Here is a 22,091-nt window from a genome sequence, read left to right as displayed (position 1 = left end):
ATCAAATGCAATGTGCACACACATTTAGATGAATGATAATTATGTTTCACTGTCCATGAGATGTATGTCTCAGTAAAACTGTCTCATAAAATATGCCTCTTGTTATCATGTGTGTAATGTTTGTGAGCCAATAAAAACAGACTACTGCACAACACATCCAAACTTTATTTCAGACTGCACCATACTACCAAAAACTACAGACAAGCATCATTGTCATTCTTAATATATTACATACTCTAACAAACTAAAGACTCCCTAGTATCATTGTCATTCTTAATATATTACACTGTACCGTCATCACCAAGTAATCTCTCTAATATTAAGAGTCTGGTTTTCTTTGGTCCCCAATTTTTGGCACATGCAGTGATGTAATACTTTTTATTGCGACATTCGAGAGTGGTGAGGCAGCATTGTGCTTGTTTTCACCAACTCGCATGCTCAACCTCAATCAAGCTCACTGTCACAAGTTCCCTGATGGTGTGTAATATTTCCCTTTAGTATCGTTTAATGGATGGTTCCCATAATACACCATTATCTGGTGCTGTTAGCCAGAGATATGTCAATAACATTGATCTTGTTTTCTGAGCTCACTGGCAGTTGACAGGTTTTTATTTCAATTTTACAGTCATTTAAAGAATTTGATTTAAAATAGTCAGCTACATGATGTGAAATTGGTCAACATGCCGTGATAGATTATTTCAGGCTAATTATAGACAACATTTTCTCGGATTATCATCATCAAACTGAGCCATGTCAATCATTATGTTCACGGTAACACCTGAAACAAGATGTATGTAAACAGGCAAGACAAGGCATCGCCGATAAACATGTTTTTTTTTTTTTTATAGAAATTCATATATTAATTAGGCAGACACATCTTCAGCCACCAGCTATATAAGATAGCTACATTAGTACATATTTTCATGAGCTTTGTCGTACTGTAGCGGCGTCTCTGCAGCGCCCTCTTGTGATGAAGATGGTTATATGCAATGTTCATATTGTCTGTGTACGGTTGATTAGTCATTCATTGTTTAATACCAGTAACAAATCTAGAAAAAAAAAACGTATTTTCATTTCTCGTCTATGTAATATGGATGTGTACTAGCCATACCTGGTTAATCACTTCATTGTTGTCATGGTGCATTCGATCTACAGTATGTCGACAACATGGAAAGAATATATGTGGAATTTCAATACATTTTCACGAACAGCGCCACCTAGTGGTAGCATTCCAAATTAAACGCATTTATGCTAAATTTTGTGTAAAAACGCATTGTGCATCTCTGTCATATTGTTGAAACAAAATATGTATCTTTATTTATGAAAATACTAAAGGTTACCGGCCATACGTACATTCAAAGATACACCACTGTTATGTGTGATCACAGGTCACACGGAAAAACTAGAATACAGTTAAACTGGTTAAATACCATCGAGGGTTGCTTTCCCTTTTACGAAATAATTAAAACAAATATTTAAAGTTTGTTGTAAAGGAAGATGCGTGGTGTATACATTTGGAATATAACACTTCCTCGGGTCGCTGTAGACAAGTAAAAAGTAAAAAAAAAAAAATCAACAATAAATTTCACTTAGTGTTTGGCGATAATATAAGTGTGATAATTAAAAACAATTACTAATTCATGTACAACTAATACTCTGCTGAATTTTGTATTCGTCCCTGAAATTATTTCCTGAAGCCACATTGCCACGATCGGCGCATAAACCACACACACAGATTATTCACTCAGCGATTGAACCTGGTTTACTTATCATGTACTATGTTACAATATACAGGTAAACATACACATCATTCAAAGAATATATAAAAAAAAATATCAACATTTCCAGAGTATACTTCAGAAATAATTCGATAAGTACAGTTAATGTAGTGAACGATGATGCCCCCCTTTTCAGTGCGTCCATTGAAAAATATCTAAATGCCCCCATCGTCTTGTCTTTTCATTTGGTTATAATAATATTAAAATCGATGCTACATGAAATAAAAATACACAGATACTTATCTCATGATTTAGTCGTCTCGCGTATATCTGATAATATCAGTGTGTATCTAATAATGGTTGTTGATATTTAAAATATATACACAATGTCGAACAGCTGTGATTTCGAAATTATTTTCAAAGCCATTCCTCTTCAAATATTATCGTTTTGGTTGTAATATACAGTTTGTTTATATATACTTTGTTACATTCCTCAAATAATGTATTTACATACCCCTTGTGGGCATCTACATATAATAGTTGAATCATAATACTAGACAACAAAACAGAAATTATATCTCAATCCCAAAAATGAACACAACGGTTGGTACATTAAGATCCAAAGTTATGGAACTGTCTACCCGTTGCATAGCGTGACATGTAGGCGTGAGTAGGCCCTCGCCGGCCGAATGGCATCAAACCTCACTTGGAGCACCGCAGAGGGCGCAACGCATGCGATCTCGTCAGGCTACCCTACTCAGACACTGAGAATGGAAAATATACGAATTTTCAAAATTAAAATAAAAGAAAAGCTATTGTCAGAATATTTGAAGTCATTATTTATATATTTTACATATTATTAGTATAGGTAAAACTTGATATGTCTTTTTTTTCTTTGTTTCTTTATTGTTCTGCTATTTCAGTGTCTACTGTCACTATAATAGCTAATTTTATAAAAACCTGTATAAGGGATCTGACTCGATTAGCTCTGTACCTATTTCAGGTTCTTTTCACCCATGACAATTTTCATTACAACAGTGTTTGTAAGTATTTATATGTGTAACAATTACGGGTAAAGAAATAAGTTATTATTATATTAATTACGCGTTATCAGTCTCCGAATCTTGCGTCTCCCTATCAACGGCGCACACTTCGAAAGATTTAGGGCTACGAGTGATTCCAGTCTTCCCTACCAAACTTGGATACGGAGTCCCTTCGGGGTGGCTGAAGCTGAATTTCTGCATGAGACAGGAGAAGAAGAGAAACAACTCCATCTTCGCTGTCTGGTCACCCAAGCACATCCGGGCACCTATATAACGAAGATAAATATAATACGATTATGTAAACTGGGAAATAATTAGATATAGCGTAGAGTATGTGCCGCCCTCTCAAGATACAGTGGTGTTTGAGTTTACAGTGTTAGGTGTAGATTTCTTTACTACTGCGTGACAAAGGTGTATCAATGATTGACAGCGCGCCCGAAGCCACAATCCCAATGCCGCGAGGCTAACATGATTAGTACTATTCCATGCTAAGGAACACTGCGATAAAGACTTTCCGTTTTCGACATTGTGAAATTCTTTCGTTTTTAGGCAGAAAATACAGTATTTTTTTACCAAGTAAAATCATATTTGTTATAGTTATTGTTCATACATGAGTTGTTGAACACACTATATGCACTAGTTTTAAATTTCATTCATCTTCTTTCAGTCACAATTCAAGACATATGTAGAGAATGTGGCTAATTATGTTTTTTTCTGTAATATTCTTGTGTAATCGGTAATTATGAAAAATATTTATGGGTGCACAGGGAATTACAATTTGTTATGAATTATTGTTAATATAAATTTTTGAATTATCTTGTCAAAATCAGTTTTTACAAGGTTTTTTTTCTAACAAAAAAACAAAAGAATTTCACATTATCGAAAACGGAAAGCCTTTATCGTTACAAATATTAACAACGCATGATACGAATACTTATTCAGATCAGAAGCAAGCAATTGAACTCGCACGTGTTCCGCACGCAATCATAACGTCATATACCGTAAGATAATCAACAATACATGTAAACTTGTAACATTTCCGTTTAAAAACGTTCAATCAAGAACAACGAAGCCATACGTTAAACCAGTCCCCAAATTATTCAGTAGACTCGACAGATTTGTCGGATCTTGGTTGCATATGCACTCCGACTTCTACATGAACTTTGGTTGTTACGATACATGTACACCAGACATGTTTAATCAATATACAGCGTTGAGGTTGATAAGCATACCAGACGTCTGGGTTAACTTTTGTGTTTGACTTTGTGTCTGTTTCTAAAGGTCATATCACATAAAAATTAGTGTGGCTGGACCGGTTCAGCAACAGTCAAGACCGCGTGTATCGGTATGCTAATAATCTCTAGTACATACTTAAACGGTGCAAGATTTTATAGTAATTATAAACACAAGTTTTTGAGTTCATTAGCATTACCGCCCTCCCACCGAAGAAGGCAGGATTCGGCCGTTGTGGATAATAGTTGTTATGGTCACGGAGTAAATATCGTTTAAAATCCCGCAGTTGAGACTAAAAATAAGCACAGCTATGGTGACATTGAACTTAAACGCTCAAATCACAGTCGTGATGATCAATGATTTTTGTGTTCATTCGTATTATATATTATGTTCCAAAATTGATTTTTCTTCGAAATGTTAACTCTATTCTGTTTTTTCATGCGACAGTGAATCCATACATGCAGGTATAAACTACTGTTACACACGATGGGATCGCATATACTTAATCGTAATCGCATATTTGAAAGTGCTACAACGATTCTTTTCAAGTGAATTGCTGATAAATCTCAAGCAAATCTTCAAATTAAGGTTACGTTTAATACGGATTGTTGAAGCCAGTTTTTGCGCCTATGAACATTGTATAATACAGCATGATTATATACACAACGAAAAACGTGTTTTGCTATTTAGTGACTGGTGGCCAACTTGAAGTGAACTTAATGTCTGTACCAAGCTGTACAAATCACGTTTGCTATTGAACCATTATGATTAATGAGCATTGGTGTGATAAGAGCTGTCGGTCATAACTCGACAGGCGCATTTCTAGATAGAACTAGTTATTTTACGTATAAAGATATTGGTCATATACTACACAATGCCAGATGAAAGGGTACGAGTTCAGCATAAGTTAAAGATATAATACTGTAGACGTTGTAGCCACGGACCTATGATTGATTGAACTGAACCTGGGGTTGAACGACAAATAGAGGCCGGCCTTCACCCTTCCACAACCACAGACTCAATCGGGGGTCTTGCGATCAACCGAACCTGATTTACGTTGTGATAACGCATTGAGTAGCCACATTGTAATTATGCTGGTGGATGGTTACATCGCTACGTCATCTATACATGGAATATGGTATACATAGCATAATCCACTTTAGAGACTCTTGCAATTTGCACCTAATCAAAAACATTGAAATTCAATGTCTGAAATTGTCACCTGGCAGAAACGTATTTTTATTTAAAAAGTGAGAATACGGCAAATTTCTCACATTGAAATGGTTAAAAATATAAATGCTAAACTCTAGTATGCTAAACTCTATCTGTATTCTCTTGCAAATTCTATAAAATAAAATAAGCTTACCAGTACTAAAGGGAATAAAGGTTTCCGGTTTTTCAATTTCCCCTTTATCATTCAAGAATCTGTCTGGTCTGAATTCATCGGGGTTGTGCCAGTGTTTAGGATCATGCAGGACTGACCACAGGTTAGCCATGATGACGGTGTCTTTGGGGATGTGGTAACCATGCAGTTGTGTGTCTTCCATTGCACAGTGAGGCACAGTCAATGGCACGACACAAGCACTTCGTTGAACTTCCAGGATGGTTGCTTCAACGTAAGGCAACTTGGGTTTGTCATCAATTGTTGGGAGTCTGTCACCGAGGACATCAAATAGTTCTTTCTGAACTCGTCTCTGTATATCCGGGTATGTTATCATGTACAGCAAAGACCAGAGTATCGTGGTTGATGTTGTTTCAGTGCCTAGTGTGAAAAGTTCGTTGGCAACTCGGCGGATGTTGTCATAATCAAAAGAAGATGACTGACCCTTCTGGTGCCGGGTATCGATCTCGTGTATATACAGGTCGAGAAAGTCACGTATATCATTTGGGTTGTGCGTTTGTCTATGCTTGTCAATCATCGCTGTCTGGCAATCGCGGAGGTACATGTGGTTCTCTAAAACCCTCTTGTAATTACCGAATGGGAGATACTGCAAAATTGGCAAGAAGTTAACAGCAGCGGCAGACCCACTGTACTTCATGTTACGGTAGTGAGTGGTTAGAAGGTTACGGAAGTCTCGGTCATCGGGATGAAAACGCCTACCAAAGATGAGGGAACATATGATGTTAGACACTGAGTTCCTGACGTAGTGGAATGGATCAAAAGGTTTGCCTTTCAAATGTTGGAACGTCTCGATCAAACCATTCACTTCCCGAATTATGTTAACTTCAAATGCCGAAGAACCCCACCCAAAACGTTTGAGACCAGAAACGGCGAAGTTACGCTGCTCCTTGTAAGCTTCGTTGAATGTGGAGAAAACAATACCTGCAACAACAATAATGACAACAATATTGATAATAATAGTAGTAATGAAGGAGATGAGAATTTACCGAAAAAACTGCAAATAATACAAAAACAAGTTATCAAAAAGTGCATACGAGTTTATGTTTTAAAATTTCAGTTCTTCATTGGTGAGGGAGTTTTACATTTAAATAGCTCATACATTATACGTTGTGCATTTATCTAAAGAACTGTATTTATCTAACAATATGTATTTATATCATTTAGGTATTTGTTTCATTGGGTCAATTTTTTATAATTCTACTATGTCAATATATGTGTACGTTCTGGTGAGTTACATTATTACTGAAACAACCACTTATTGAGAAACATAAGCCGTTGCGAAATATAGAAAAAAATTCTTACAAGTGTGTTCACGAAAGACATTTGAGTGACCACTGTGCCTTGGCATAACATACACATCAATATATATTTGCATTAAAATTTAGGCTTCATCGTCATCTTTACACAGATTGAATTTTGACTCGAAATGCGAACACGATGCTTGGATTTTAGTTGCCCGAGTAATTTCAATGACGTTAGAATAGTTGGTCACTCTCCACGGAAATTGAAGGTCACTGACCTAGAATCTCCCATTGTGTGGATGTCAAGTCAATAGTCGAACAAGCCATGCATGGCACAGTCCCCGTTAGTTATCAAATTTAAGATATAAAGTTTTGTTTATAGTAATATAGCTGGAATATAAACATGTCAGGAATGTGATGATTGTTTAACATTTAAATGATTGACATTTGTATCTGATCGTCAAATGAGTATTGAGAGATATTGCTCTGGAACAGCATTAATTAAAACAAAATCAGCCATTATGAATATATGTATAATGAATATATAAAATTTGAACATAATCAGTCAAAGCATGTCAGAGATATGGCTCTAGAAGCCCATTCATTAAAACAAAATGGCCACTGGTCAGCCATTCAGAATCCGATCTAAAAATAAAACAACGTTTTTAGCAAAAAAATAACGACCATTAGGCCACTTTGAAAAAGATCGTCAAACCAATATATTCGTATATCTGTGACATGATGTATAATGAATATTAAAAATTTGAACATAATCAGTCAAAACAAGGCAGACATATGGGTCTGGAAACCCATTCATTAAAACAAAATGGCCACCAGACAGCCATTTTGAGTCTGATCTGAAAAATAAAATGACGTGCATCAGGAACCCGTAATGTCTAATGTATGTACCAAGTTTGAACGAAATCCACCCATAAATGCCAGAAATGCTTGATATTTGATGATTTTTTAGCACAAAAATGACAACCATTCGGCCATTTTGAATAGGATCATCAAACCAATATATCTGTTTATCTATGACATGATGTATTATGAATATTTAAAATTTGAACATAATCAGTCAAAACAAGTTGGAAATGTGGGTCTAGAAGCCCATTCATTAAAACATAATGGCCGTCAGTCGGCCATTTTGAATGTTATCTGAAAAACAAAATTATTTGCATCAAGGTTCCATAATGTCTAATGTATATATCAAGTTTGAACAAAATCCATCTGTAAACAGCCGAGAAATGCTTGATTTTTATGATTTTTTAGCACAAAAATGGCCGCCATTCGGCCATTTTGAATCAGATCGTAAAATAAAATGATGTTCATCAAGGTCCTATAATGTCAAACGTATATACAAGGTTTGAACAAAATCCATCTGTAAACAGCCGGGAAATGCTTGATTTCGATGATTTTTAGCATAAAAATGGCCGCCATTCGGCCATCTTGAATCAGATCGTGAAACAAATTGACGTGCATATGTATGATATCATGTATGATGTATGTGTGAAGTTTGATTGTGATTGGTCCAGGCATTTCTAAGATACAGGTCCGGACGCACGCACGTACAGACGCACGCACGCACGCACGGAGGTCAAAACATAAGTCCCCGTTTTCGGACTGCGTCCGAACGGGGACTAATAATTGCTGTTAGCAGTAATGATATATAGTTCGTGCTTTATGCGCATGCTATCTAGGTGTATTTAATGCTGCAGGTTTGCCTGGACAGCCTCCTCGGTAAACAGACTCTACAACTGTATTACATTTACCAAACCAGTTAAATAAATATAGAAATCATACCCCTGCCTGCTGAAAATAGGTCAGAAAGTACCATTCGGGGCCTGCCATTAAACGAATCGCCTTTCGTTATGAATGCCTCTTTAATAGCTTCGTAGCTGAGTAAGACCACCACGTTACGACTTCCCATTTGCAGCATGAACACGTCTCCGTACTTGGTTCCCAAGTCCGTCATACTCTTGTACGGAGCTTCCTTGTCCAGGAATGGAATGTATCCGACAACTGGAAACCCAATTGGTCCCGGCGGTAATGGGTTCTTCCCTGACCTCTTGTGTGTGCGTTTGTGAAAAACGAACGCCAAGAGACACACCATAGCGGTGACAATTATCTGCGTAGCTGTTAACATTGACAAATCCATGATCCCGTTCACGATGTTTCCAGCGTTGAATGTTGCGTAGCAGCACAACGGCCGATGGTCCCGTCTCAAGAAATTCCTTTAAAGATTTATAGAGTAACTTGTGTTATGAATTCGCACGATCACGTGTTCGAAACTGAACTCTGTGACCGTAAACCAAGGAAGCAAATAGCAGGTACCCAGTGAGTTTTAGGGTCGCTCCAAAATCAAAATAAGAGATTTGTTTTCATATTTTAAAGTAACGAGTATAAAGTCGTTTTCAACTGATGAATTTAAAACATTAAAATATTTGACAATCTGTTTCATATGTTATTCCAGTTTGAAATGTATTTTTTTAGATAATTAGGGAAATTCAAAGAATTGTGTTGTGTGACAACGAGTCACTCCGGTTTGTATCAGGTATGAGAGCTTATTTGACGCGTATAATTGCTGCATACGGATGAGAAAAAATTGTCACAATTTCGTAGTAAATTAATAAGGAATGCACACGAAGAAAGAATTCGATATTAAATAAACGATAACAGAACGATTGTTGAAAAATTGTGATAAATTGAGACTGTCCCTATGGCCACACGATAGCTATTGACCCATGAAAGTTTCTTTTCACACACACACACAATACCGTCAGTAGATTATTTTGGGAATGACCGTGAAGCAAAATATGACTCTCCATTATTAGGTTTTCAAAAATTGTTAAATTGAATCGGACTGAAAAACGATTGCATGTGGTCCAGAAAACCGTGCTCTATTGCACATCTGTCAAATCGACTCCAAAGATTGTTGTCGAAAGGGTAATGAACACTACGACCTTGTACGACCTTGGCAGACACCAACAAATACATTGATTGAGGGAGGAGTATAGAAGCAGGCATTGATGGCGTTCGGGCGAGAATAGCTAAGGCAGTGTACATGTTTCCGGTGATTTGTATTTCGTCGTTAAATTCATTTGTGATGTGTTATTAATACGTTATTTCGTATTTCCGCGTAGCGCGTTATTGCACAACCTGAATTACAGGTGATGCGTTATTAAGCAGTTCAATTCCACGTTATTCGTTATTTGTACTCATTCCCAAGATTCCAAATTATCACGAAAAAACGTCATTAACAACGCCACCAGCGATCACTTGCATGAAAGTGGCAGTGAATGTGAGTCAATAATCGCTGCAAGACTGAGACGAACTGTCCCATTGGCCCGTTTCCTTGAGTGGAACATTCTAAGCCAATGAAATTCGTCATTATTATATTGTCGATTATCCGAAATAATAAATATATATAATTACTAATGTAACAAAGGCAAACAAAAAATATTTGGTATTATTATATACATGCAAGTAGTAAAATAGCTGATAGCGTGGGCAGAATTTGGAGCTAACATAATCATCCCATATTGTTATTCTTTTCAAAGAATGTATTACTCATCATAGCATGTTTAATTTCTTGTTACATGAAGTTGATTTTTTCATTAAACAAGTTTATTTTCACAAACCGGTATGCTGATTAGCGACCCGCTCTGTTAAAAGAAATATTTTGTCGGGTGTTGAAATGACAACAGTAGGTCAGAACTACAGGTGTAACGTGCCTGTAAAGTTTGGCCCAGCTCCCCTCAAATCAGAGAAAAGTTAATATGCCGTTCCCGGCGAAAAGCTCCCCCGACTTCGAGGTTAAATTTCTCAGCAATGCAAAAAGATATGAAAAATAGTAATTCTGAGCTACACTAACACTGCATGAGAATGAGATATGTCCGTAGTTTCTACTCCAAGATTTGTAGGAACGTATTCAAAAATCATTTTCATTGCTGTTGCCATGGTAACGGTGAGCCAGGAGTTTTTTTTTTACAGAATGACCACATAACATACACAAATGATAGCGGAGCGAATCGCAAGAAACGAGATTTTGAACACGCATACCTTTCCTGCTGCTAGATGAAACTGACATTTAGGATACAAATTAATATAGGAGTGGGAAACACTGAATTATCAGTCGCGTTAGCCAGGCCATTTGATTTGACGTCAGAGCTTTTTAGCTGAAAGAATTGTGCGGAATTGCTGTATATTTCAAAATTGACTTCTGTAAGTTTGGAGTTAATAAATAACAAACAATCGACACGTATTACAAGTTGGCTCGTATCTCTCTCGTGATGAAGAGTAGAGCACCAATCAAATGCGAACACCTGTGATTTATTTTGCATAACAGATCCATTTAAATGTATGCGTAAACTACAAATAAAGCCAATCGCGCACACGAGGAAACTACAGGCAGAAATTGGAAGATGGATGAATAGTATAAGGCGGGTACACTCTTCCAGAATCTGTTCACATATTAGCTGCCAGTTGATGACAATATTTTCTTTTATGTTGAAGATTTTTTTGCTGATTTATTATAGCATGAAATTCCAAGTTTAGTAAAAACACTGTGGTTAACAGACTACGTATATATGTAACTGTATTGCGAGTATACTGAATGCGTGTTTATTAGTATGTTGATTAAACATAATGAACTTCTGGTGACTGGTTTCATTTAATTTAGTGTCATTGGGCTTCTTCGAATTGTGGTGATTGGTGATTGGCTAGTTTGAACTCTTGTTGATTGCTGATTGGACTCTTCAATTGTGGTGGTAGGTGATTGGCTACATTCAATTCTTGGTGACAGGTGATTGGCTAGTTTCAATTATTGATAATTGCTGACCAGGCTCTTCAAATTGTGGTGACAGTTGATTGCCTAGTTTCAATTCTCGGTGATTGCTGATTGGGCTATTCAAATTGTGGTAATAGTTGATTGGCTAGTTTTAACTCTTGGTGATTGAGGATTGGGCTTTTCACGCTGTGGTGATTGAGAGGGAGTTTAAATTGCCTTGTGTTTAGTGGTTCTCAATTCAAACAGTCTTCTTGCTTTTCTCTAAAATTTCTACTCGGTGTTCATTTCAACAACGAACCATGAACGCTTAAGTCAATTGAGAACATTTGCGTGTGTCCCCAAATAACATGGAGAGAGCTGTTCATTCGTGGACGGTGTTTTGGAACGGGGCGTCCCTCTATAATTAAACTAATAAGTTCGTTCTCGTATTTTTTCAAACATTATGATCTCGCTTAATATACAATAAATGTCAAACTGCAATAATTGCAGTGTTTGTGCAAGTAGCGTTCTTTAAATGATCAAAAATATATTGCCCGGACACTCGTAGAAAGGTTATCACGATAAGGCGTGCGAATCTGTCTTGACATCCCGTAAAATTTACAGTCGGCCTCAAGCACTCGTGTGATCCAAGAATGCGGGGTTATTCAACAGGTTGTTGTTTACAAGCTACGACCCTAATACTACTGTGAGTCGATGCACTATGTTAATGTTATATGTACACAATGAACTTCTGACATGATCATGACCTTACAAAACCTTGAACTTTGTTATGTGTCGTTCAGCCGCCCGTGGCTTTCAATGCCCGGGTGGCATTGCAGCCATGTTAATGAGAACATGCAATACAGCGATGTTTTATCTGTGTAGTTCAACGTAAGTAATAACATGCTATGTCCATCCAGTATTTATATAAACATCCCAAATGGGCGAGCTAGACAAAAAATATGAATAAATACTGCAGTAAAAACACTCACTTCTCTGTAATATCGGAAAAATAAACCCATTCCTTCATAATGCATTTTTATAGCAGCTGAATCCAACCAACCAATCAGCGAGCATATCGCCATTTGAAAACGTTTAAATTTATTCAATCGGCCAATAGAATCCTCTCTAATCGAGTTTGAAATTTATGATGAAGGAAACGAGTTCGTTGTGACGATAGTGAACATAACAGTTATCACTTGAAATCAGTCTCATTCAACTCCGAATGATACACACCTTATTTCTTTACGAGAAGTACTCTTGCTTGAATTGGAACGTCCTAAAACGCCCATATATAACAGTAAATGCCACTGCATGGGCTCGTACAATGTGTAGCTGTCGTTTAGGTTTATAATTAATTTAAAACAGATATGCCTTTACTGACGTCAGTGTTAACAGTTATCTTTAAAATGTTGTCTATTACATGACAAGTGCTCCCGTGGCAATGTTGATCACGCATGTGTTTAACTACATAATATACTTTAGATGATCAATGATATATCGGGACTAGTGGAAAGGTTATCGCGACTGGGCGAGCAATCCCTACTTGTTACATTCCAATCGGGCTCAAGAACTCGTGTCAAGCAAGGTTGCTATTTGTTTACAAACAACCGTTCATTTAAAACGGTGAATTGATGTATTGTGTTAAAACCAAGTCGTCGTGACATGAACCTGAATTGTGAGGCCGTGAACTTGCCAATGTACTACGTGCGCATGGCTCCCTGCTTTACCTACTAGTATGTGTACAGGTAGCTCATACATGTCAGTACGGCTATGCTTGCAATATTTGTTTTAGAATATGTAATAACTTTCACATCCGGTTGCAATATATGACACAATGATTTTACCACGCTCGAAAATACCCACCTTGCCTCTTTTAAGCGGCAACAGTACGGCAACCGAGGTGGCTTACAACATGGCATTTTATAAAACCATTTTTACAATTTATTTACATTTTGAGAACGAATTTTTACTTGTTAATCCTTTTTTAAACACCATTTTCGGTCCTGGAATCAATTTTTAAAACCCACTTTCGTTTCTGGGTTCTGTTTTTATTTTAAAATCCAATTGTTTAAATCCATTTTCATTTTCAAAATTCATTTTCGTTTTCAAATTCCATTTTCATTTTCAAAATGCATTTTCGTTTTCAAATTCCATTTTCATTTTCAAAATTCCATTTTCGTTTTTAAAATTCATTTTCATTTTTAAAATCCATTTTCGTTTTCAAATTCCATTTTCATTTTCAAAACCATTTTCATTTTCACTTTTTGACCTGTGACCTCGCCCTCTAACCCCATATGACGTGACTAGGAATTGTAACTCTGATTCCGGATTTTTTATTTCCACCGGTAACGATTCTATGGTAAAGCTTATTTACGTAAGTTCTTCTTCTTCAGACTATACCCTATTTGGCCGTGGTTCCATAGGGGGTTCTTATCTTCATCTGTCGGCTTACGCTGTGGTGTCGTATGCCTGTACATACACCGATGGCGCTGCCTTGTATACCGACAGTACCTTATCCGGTACGATAACACAGCAGACCCACAGCTGTAACTTGTTATAATCTGAGTATCAACGTTACAGCTGATACAACGAGAGCTCCAAAGTTGATTAGAATAAGTTATAGCCGTGGTTTTGCTGCGTTTTGTACCGGTAGGGTATTGTCGGAAAACAAGGCAACGTCGTCGGCGGACAAGCCTGACCACAAATGCATTTGACGTCAAAATGTAAGCCAACCTATGAAGCCAAAAACCCTTTATGAACTAAAATCGCCACGGAACCACGGCTAAAGTTATAGTCTGAAGAATAACTTACGTAAAAAAGCCTTACCATGGAAACGTCACTGGTGGAAATAAAAAAAAAATCAGGTCAAGTTGAAATGGTATACAAAACACAAATCGAATCGAAATGAGAATCTTAGTAAAAACAATTAAAAACAGTTAAAGTTAAAGCGATAGGCGGGGAACAACAGTGATTTTTATGTAAATTCTGATGGAAAATTTGCTTCAACGTGAAAAATACTTATATACCTATACTTCAAATGTCAACAAAAACATGAGAATGGATTTTAAAAATAAAAACGGATTAGGAAAAACAAAAACGGATTTAAAAAACGATAGATTTTAAAAATGAAAATGGATTTAAAAAAAGAAAATGGATTTTAAAAATGAAAATGGATTTTGAAAACAAAAATGGGTTTTAAAAACAAAAATAGATTTTGAAATCAAATATGAATTTTAAAAACAAAAATGGATTTTAAAAATGAAAAATGGATTTTGAAAACGAAAATAGATTTAAAAAAAGAAAATGGATTTTTAAATCTGAAATGAATTTTGAAAATGAAAAAGGATTTTAAAAAAGGAAAATGGATTTTTAAATCAAAAATGAATTTTGAAAATGAAAAAGGATTTTAAAAAAAGAAAATGGATTTTTAAATCAAAAATGAATTTTGAAAATGAAAAAGGATTTTAAAAATGAAAATGGATTTTGAAAACGAAAATGGATTTTAAAAAAGGAAAATGGATTTTTAAATCAAAAATGGATTTTGAAAATGAAAACGGATTTTGAAAATGAAAACGGATTTAAACAATTGTTCTTTTTAAATGAAAACAGATATTAGAAACAAAAATCGATTTCAGAACCGAAAATGGTTATTAAAAGGGAATTATAAATAAAAATGAATTGTAAAAATAGCTTTATAAAATGCCATGTTGTGAGCCACCTCGGTTGCCGTACAATAGCGACAGTATTCAGTAATTGCCGGGTCACGTGCGTGGATCTTTATCGGTGTCCCTGGCATAGTCATGCGAAGATACATCTGTCAAACAGATTTCAAACACAGCAAAGAGTGTACATTTCCATTGGGTTAATAGTATTGCGTTTTAATAACAACATCACATATTTACTTTAAAAGTATGCATTCATAATATTTCAAATTTACAATAGTCAAATTTAGCTTCTGAAACTGATGTCCCAAACTTACATAAAAAACAAAAACAAAAACGTTTGTGCGTTAACGTATCCTCGGAAAGGAAAAAAATATAGTTCGCATGAGACTTTATATAACGATATACATTATTAAACCATCCTTTGTCTATGTATGCATGTATAGCATGTCACGCGAATGTGGTTGATATTTATTGTCATTCACATCATGCTCTGTAGCTTTTCTCTGTAGCGATTTCTTAAGGCGCGTGGTCGTCGCGCAGCGCGTGTTCGAATTTCATGTAAATAAACAATGTATTTTACACGCGTTGTATACGTCGCTATGAGTTCCATATCGAACAGGATGTGGCGCGACGATTGCCGCCCTTTAAACAATATTTGTGTTTGACAGGTAGCATGGTTTTCTCTTTGTCAGTAACACTGTTTCGTTTTCACCCAAGACCACACTTGTTGTTGTTGTTATTATTCATGCACTGCTCCGTCAAGCCCAATTTATTACTTAATTTAGGAGATCGCAACTACTATTTTTGTAATAAATAACTTATGACTGCACTTGAACAATTTATAGTCCCAATTCACCAGCTAACTACATTCTTGGCATATCGATGTACTTCAAATTTTTTGTGTCGACGATTTATTACCCGCAATTGGGTGGGGGTAGAGACTCCTTGATAAACAAGATAACTTCCCAGGGTGTACACTCATATATTTATTATCAGTAGCATAACCAGGGACTTTGTAATGCATATCAATTTGGTAAACCATATCTGCCACTTGACGGAGAAATTTAGTAGATAAGATACCTTTCTTGGTTAGAAACAGAAACAGATATTTTGAATACATATTACCTGATGTTATGGCAAACTACAATCAATGTACACCACATTGTGAATTATTCGTTCACTGCTTCCATGATATGGTATACCTGACATCAAATTTGTTTGAAAACTATTTACGCTGTCAAGTAAAAAACATATATATATTTAAAACATATTTTGTTCGTTTCATAATAGGATAATATATATATATAACGTTGCAATCAAGTTTAAATGATTTTGTCGTGTCTTTTTCAAAACCAATATAACCCTTACGGGAGTTGTCCAATCTGTCTATCGTACTCTGGGATGGGCACATACTTCAAATGGCTGTGGACTCAAGGTGATGCCCGTCTTCCCTACCAGAGTTGGTGGCGATGTCCCCTCTGGTCGAGTGAAGCTGAACGTCTGCATTAGGCATGCGAAGAACAGAAACAGTTCCATCTTCGCTGTCTGGTCACCTAAGCACATTCGAGCACCTATAATAGTGAAGACATATTTCAAAGATACGCATTATTTTGGCTAAATTATTTGGGCATGTTCACACATTGTGATAACACATCAAGTATACATTACAGAATATGCAACGTCTGACTGCTGTTGACTTTGAAGAATAGTGAGATATTTATAGTTTAGGTAAATAGTGAAGTTCATCACGAACTGTGCAGTAATATACGTTATAATACATGGTTCAAAGATTTCCAGACGGCTTTGTTGACTTTGGCGTTGAATTGTATTTGACTATGTGTCTGTGATCATGTTATCAGCGTCCTTGCCCATGATCTCATGAGAATAATGTCTGTTCTTAAATCAGACAAACACATTTTCAGACAGAGCTTTTTTTATACGAAGTGTTTGAATAAGATGTTTTTAGATATCCCTGTCAATGTCCAATCATTACACAGTGACACAGACTCATAATGAAAAGTTCATAAAAAGTGACAAGTTGAATCAAACCATGGTTGTCACAGATAGTTAAATTGAGTTACTTCGTATTAAAGCAAGTACTTCTAATCAAGAAATGTACTTACCGGTACTAAAGGGAATAAACATCTCCGGTTTTTCAACTTCACCGTTTTCGTTCAAAAATCTCTCTGGTCTGAATTCTTCTGGGTTTTCCCAGTGCTTAGGATCATGCAGGACAGACCAAAGGTTAGCCATGACCATAGTGTCTTTTGGTATGTGGTAGCCGTACAGTTCAGTGTCTTCCATTGCGCAGTGTGGCATGGTCAACGGCAACACACTAGCACTCCTCTGGACTTCCATGATTGTTGCCTCAACGAAGGGCAGCTTTGGCTTGTCATCAATTGTTGGGAGTCTGTCACCGAGGACATCAAACAGTTCTTTCTGAATTCGTTTCTGTATATTCGGGTATGTTATCATGTACAGCAAAGACCAGAGTATCGTGGTTGCTGTTGTTTCAGTGCCCACTGTAAAGAGATCGTTGGCAACTCGTCGAATGTTGTCATAATCAAAAGAAGATGCTTGGCCCTTTTTTTCCCGCATTTCAATCTCTTGTATGTATAGGTCGAGAAAGTCACGTATATCAGTTGGATTGTGCGTTTGTCTGTGCTTCTCTATCATCTCTATCTGACAGGTCCGGAGATAGATGTGGTTCTTCAGGACTCGCTTGAAATTGCCGAATGGCAAGTACTGTAGAATTGGTATGAAGTTGACAGCAGAGGCTGCCCCACACAGTCTCATATTGCGATAATGGATTGTTAAGAGGTTACGGAAGTCTTGGTCATCGTGACGAAATCGTCGACCAAAGATGATTGAAAAGATGATATTGCAGACTGAGTTCCTTACATAGTGAAATGGATCGAATGGTTTGCCTTCAAACTTCTGCACTGCCTCAATTAGTCCGTTGACTTCTCTCATAACTTTAACTTCGAATGCAGATGAACCCCATCCAAAGCTTTTTAGGGCTGATACAGCAAAGTTTCTCTGTTCTCTGTAATTTTCATTATGAGTAGAAAATACAATACCTAAAAGAAAAAATAAGGATAATCGTCGAGTTAACCTTATGTATATAATTATGTATTAAATTATTTGATTTTTCTTGAACCAAAATGCTGATATTTCTTTAATACCATGAACCTTATGTATATAGTTTAAAGTTGTCAAAATTGAAGACACTCCATCCCAGTTTTGGCGATTGTCGATTGTTCTTTCCAAGATTAAATCACGTACAATTTAAGGCATATTATGAATAACGTTCACAGAATTCTCGTCATATTGGACATATATCCAGTATTTACTGAATTCTTAGGGTGACGAAATTGGTCAATAATTTCTATTCTGGAATTGTTTTCTATGTAAACACCCAGCATCTGACACTAGTAGTTCCAGATTGTTTATGTACATGGTTCCACAGTGGCACAAATAATGCACACCAACAAATAAGAGAAGTAAGATTTGCACAATGTGGTTTGATTAACAGGTCAACAACACACTGGATGTACTCTGGCTTGCAGAGGTACATCATTTATGTACAATCAATGCCTCGAATAAATCATGTGACAATTCTACGAAACGTTACCAGGGTCAGTATGCTCCCGTTAAAAGTGTCTTTACCCTCCACATGTGTACAGAAAGGAAAGGTCACCTTCACAGTTGAAGTGTTAAAGATGTAATACGATTACTCGGTACTAGTAAGTTGATGGATTCCACACTTGTACGGTTAAGATTGGCATTTGGCCAATGTTATTTGTTTTTTACAATCAAGGATTCAAATCCACAACGTTGGTGATATAAATAGCATTCTATTAGGGACTGGAAGTATAAGGAGGATGGGAACATTTAAACAAGATCGTCGTAGCCCCTGTGAACAAATTCAAAACATGAATTTAGGCGTGTTTCGTTTTGTTCGATTTCAGATTGCCTAAGCTCTGATAAATTAGATTTTTGATAATTTGAGTTCATTTGTGAGTGAATTTCAAAGATTTTTATTGAGTTAGGATCGGTTACAATACGCGTGTGCACAAATATTTTCAATCCCAACTTTAAAAAAAATATAATACGATACATTTCTGAAACACAACAACCTGTAATTATGCGCTACAGCGATGACACACTGAAAATATACCTTTGTGCGTTACCTGAGATGGCTAATGAATGGGGAGTATTTTTAGCCTGTTTGTGCGTGTCTACAATTACCAAACACTGCATCGTACCGCCTCGCTGAATCTTGCATTTAGGTCAAGGATCTTTCCTCAATGTTGGCGATCAGGGGCCGCCTCGGAACTTGTGATTTGTGATTGCAAGTTCGACCGTGAGATGACCTACTGAAAACGTGTCTTTGTGCGTTATGTAGACAGTTCTTGCAGACCGTCTGAGATTGCTATTGAAAGTGAATTATTTTTAGCATGTCTATGTTTACAATTGTTAAACTCTGCAACGTACATTTACACATCACTGACTCTTGCATTTGGGTCAAGGATCTTTCAAAAATGATTTTTTGCATTTGGTGATCGTCTAGAAATTGTCTCGCACTTAAACTTACTCCAATCGCGCTCAATATGAAAAAGAAAGTTACACGCATTGTATTGGAACGGTGCGGTTTCATATTGATAGTAGAAAAACACTTTTACATCCACCAAATTTGTTTTCCAGGTTAAACACGTTAATACACCGACTGGTCGCGAATAAGCCCATATCTCGATAATTATGTTCATTCAAATGTTCACATTCAATTTAATAGCAAGTACAAAACACGCAAAATAGAATCAACTAGACAAAAATAACACGAGAAACATCCGTTTGTTCGCCAGGTACTTGTAATAGGCGCTAGGTAAGTTCTACAAACGGAATGAAGCTCCTTTTCGTACAATGAGCTCAATAACATGTATACTAGTGGGTTCATCACATCGAAGCTCGTGAAGTTGTAGTCCCATGTTCAAATATAAAAAAAAAAACATGTGCTCAAGCACAACTTAAAAAAAAACGAAATTCGTTATCTGCACCAACAATCTAAACCGAGTACCTCAACTTAAATTATGGTTTGTCCCATACACGATGTGGGTTTGTGCATAAGTTTAAAGGCTTAAATGACAAACTTATATAAAATATTTTTTCTGGCAATTTCCCATAGAAAATATATCACACACAATCCCAGGATTTACTAAAAACAAAAGCAAAACATTCTACAAGTGAACACTAAGGGAATCTTTACCTCTACCGCCTGCAATCAAATCGGAAAGCACCATTCTCGGTCTACCCTTGAAAGTATCACACTTTGTGATAAATGCCTCTTTAATCGCGTCATAGCCGTGTAAGACCACTACATCGCGGGTCCCCATCCGCAGCATGAACACGCCGCCGTACTTGTTTCCCAGGTCGGTCATACTCTTGTACGGAGCTGCCTTGTCCAGCAACGGGATGCAACCGACGACGGGGAACCCCATCGGCCCCGGTGGAAGCATGTACCGCTTGTGCCTATGTTTGTAAACAACGAACGCCAGCAGAGACAGCACTGCTGCGACGAGTATCTGAGTGACTGAAAACAATGACATGTGTGCTGTTGTGATCATCTTGACCGTAAGGCTTTGGCTGTAGTTCTGAGGTTTTCCCGGTGTATACAATGCCTTTATATAGTTTGTTTACACCCACAATTAATCGTATGCCGGTCATATAGCAAACCACGTGGTAGCAGAACGTACCATGCAAAAATAGATACTCGTTACCTTAGTTACCCAGGTAAAAGCTGGCGTCAGGCCAAGTAGTCAACAGGTCATATCAAAGTTTTGGAATAGCGACAAACCATTAAACAATTTTTTCACACTTAAATATTTTTATTATTTTATTCTTTTATTTTTTTTAGATCTGTGCTCTACATAATGAACCATGCCTCGCATATTCGATGTGTGAACAATGCCGTAAGTGAGGGCGTCTGTTGTGATGACTTTCAAATTTATTATCGTGCATGTGTCACGGTTACCGGGACCTTCAGACCGCAATCTGTGTTTAGATGTCATCGATCGTCACTCTGTGCGTTTAAACACCTTTGTACAGAGTTATTCGCCGGTGAGACAATGAATATGCGTTTTTTTAAGTTTCTTAAAACTATTGCTCCGAAACTCAGACTAATAATAGTCTGAATCCGAAGGTGTTTTAAAACGCCGCAGTCTACACACAGTGCGCCTTCGGGTTTATGCGCAAACAAACAATACATAACACGCGTTTTATCCGTCGCGTGGGACTCATGATGATCACGACGCGTGGCGACGACGGCGGCTCTTTAACACAAGTTTTGTTTCAGTAAAAAAAAACAAACACAGGATTTGTGGGTTCATTTCATGACTTTGGTTTTATTTATATAACCCAATTTTTAGTGTTACTCTGTGTTTCTGACCGTGTTCTTGGTTCGGGTCATCATGTAAATGAGACATGTCCCTTTAAACAGTACTATAAATGTGAACTCTGAAATTCCACCCTTTTTTGAATTTTATATTAAGTACTAGTATTACATTGCAGTGGCAAAATCACGTGTACTGTGTGTATATTACTTAATACTGACAATCATGTCAATGAATTTACCGGAAAGAGGGTATGTGCTGACTTCAACGAAAGTGATAAAACACCGAGAGTGTTCGTACGAGTGAGAGACAAACGCTGTGTTTAAGTTGTTGGACACATTGCATGTTTATTATGTATGTTATAAACAAAATTGTATGTTTGAAATTTGCTATAAATCGTTATTAAGTGTTTGGGTCGGAAAACAGGAAAAAAAAGTAAGAGAATATGCGCGCAATCAGCTTTCTGTCGCTAAAACTGTTCAATTTGAGACAGTGTTACTGTTTTTTAAATATCGCTAGATCTGAATGATTTGTTACGCTTGTATGGTATTTTAAAACCACTTCACTCGCATATTTTGAATTCTTCGATTATCGCTATTACGTTTGTTTTGGGTGACCCGAGACGAGTT

The 22,091-nt window shown here is 36.7% G+C and overlaps 2 protein-coding genes across 2 annotated transcripts; both read right to left on the bottom strand.

Moving 5' to 3' along the window:
• Positions 1–961: 961 nt before the first annotated feature.
• Positions 962–8,795, bottom strand: LOC100374288 (cytochrome P450 2U1-like). Its single transcript, XM_002738729.3, has 4 exons — positions 8,441–8,795; positions 5,361–6,317; positions 2,823–3,027; positions 962–1,049 (listed from the first exon to the last, which is right to left on the bottom strand). Exons 1-4 carry the CDS (start codon positions 8,793–8,795, stop codon positions 1,025–1,027), a joined length of 1,542 nt encoding a protein of 513 aa, XP_002738775.2. The 3' UTR covers positions 962–1,024.
• Positions 8,796–16,048: 7,253 nt separating this feature from the next.
• Positions 16,049–20,697, bottom strand: LOC100374138 (cytochrome P450 2U1-like). The gene is made up of 3 exons (XM_002738728.3): positions 20,340–20,697; positions 17,197–18,153; positions 16,049–16,644 (listed from the first exon to the last, which is right to left on the bottom strand). Exons 1-3 carry the CDS (start codon positions 20,695–20,697, stop codon positions 16,460–16,462), a joined length of 1,500 nt encoding a protein of 499 aa, XP_002738774.1. The 3' UTR covers positions 16,049–16,459.
• Between the last annotated feature and the right edge of the window lie 1,394 nt (positions 20,698–22,091).

This window comes from Saccoglossus kowalevskii, chromosome 11, assembly GCF_978046115.1.
Source record: "Saccoglossus kowalevskii chromosome 11, keSacKowa6.1, whole genome shotgun sequence".
NCBI classification, from domain to species: Eukaryota; Metazoa; Hemichordata; class Enteropneusta; family Harrimaniidae; genus Saccoglossus; species Saccoglossus kowalevskii.
The sequence above is the reverse complement of the archived record's forward strand: the minus strand, read 5'-3'. Positions and strand labels throughout refer to the sequence as shown.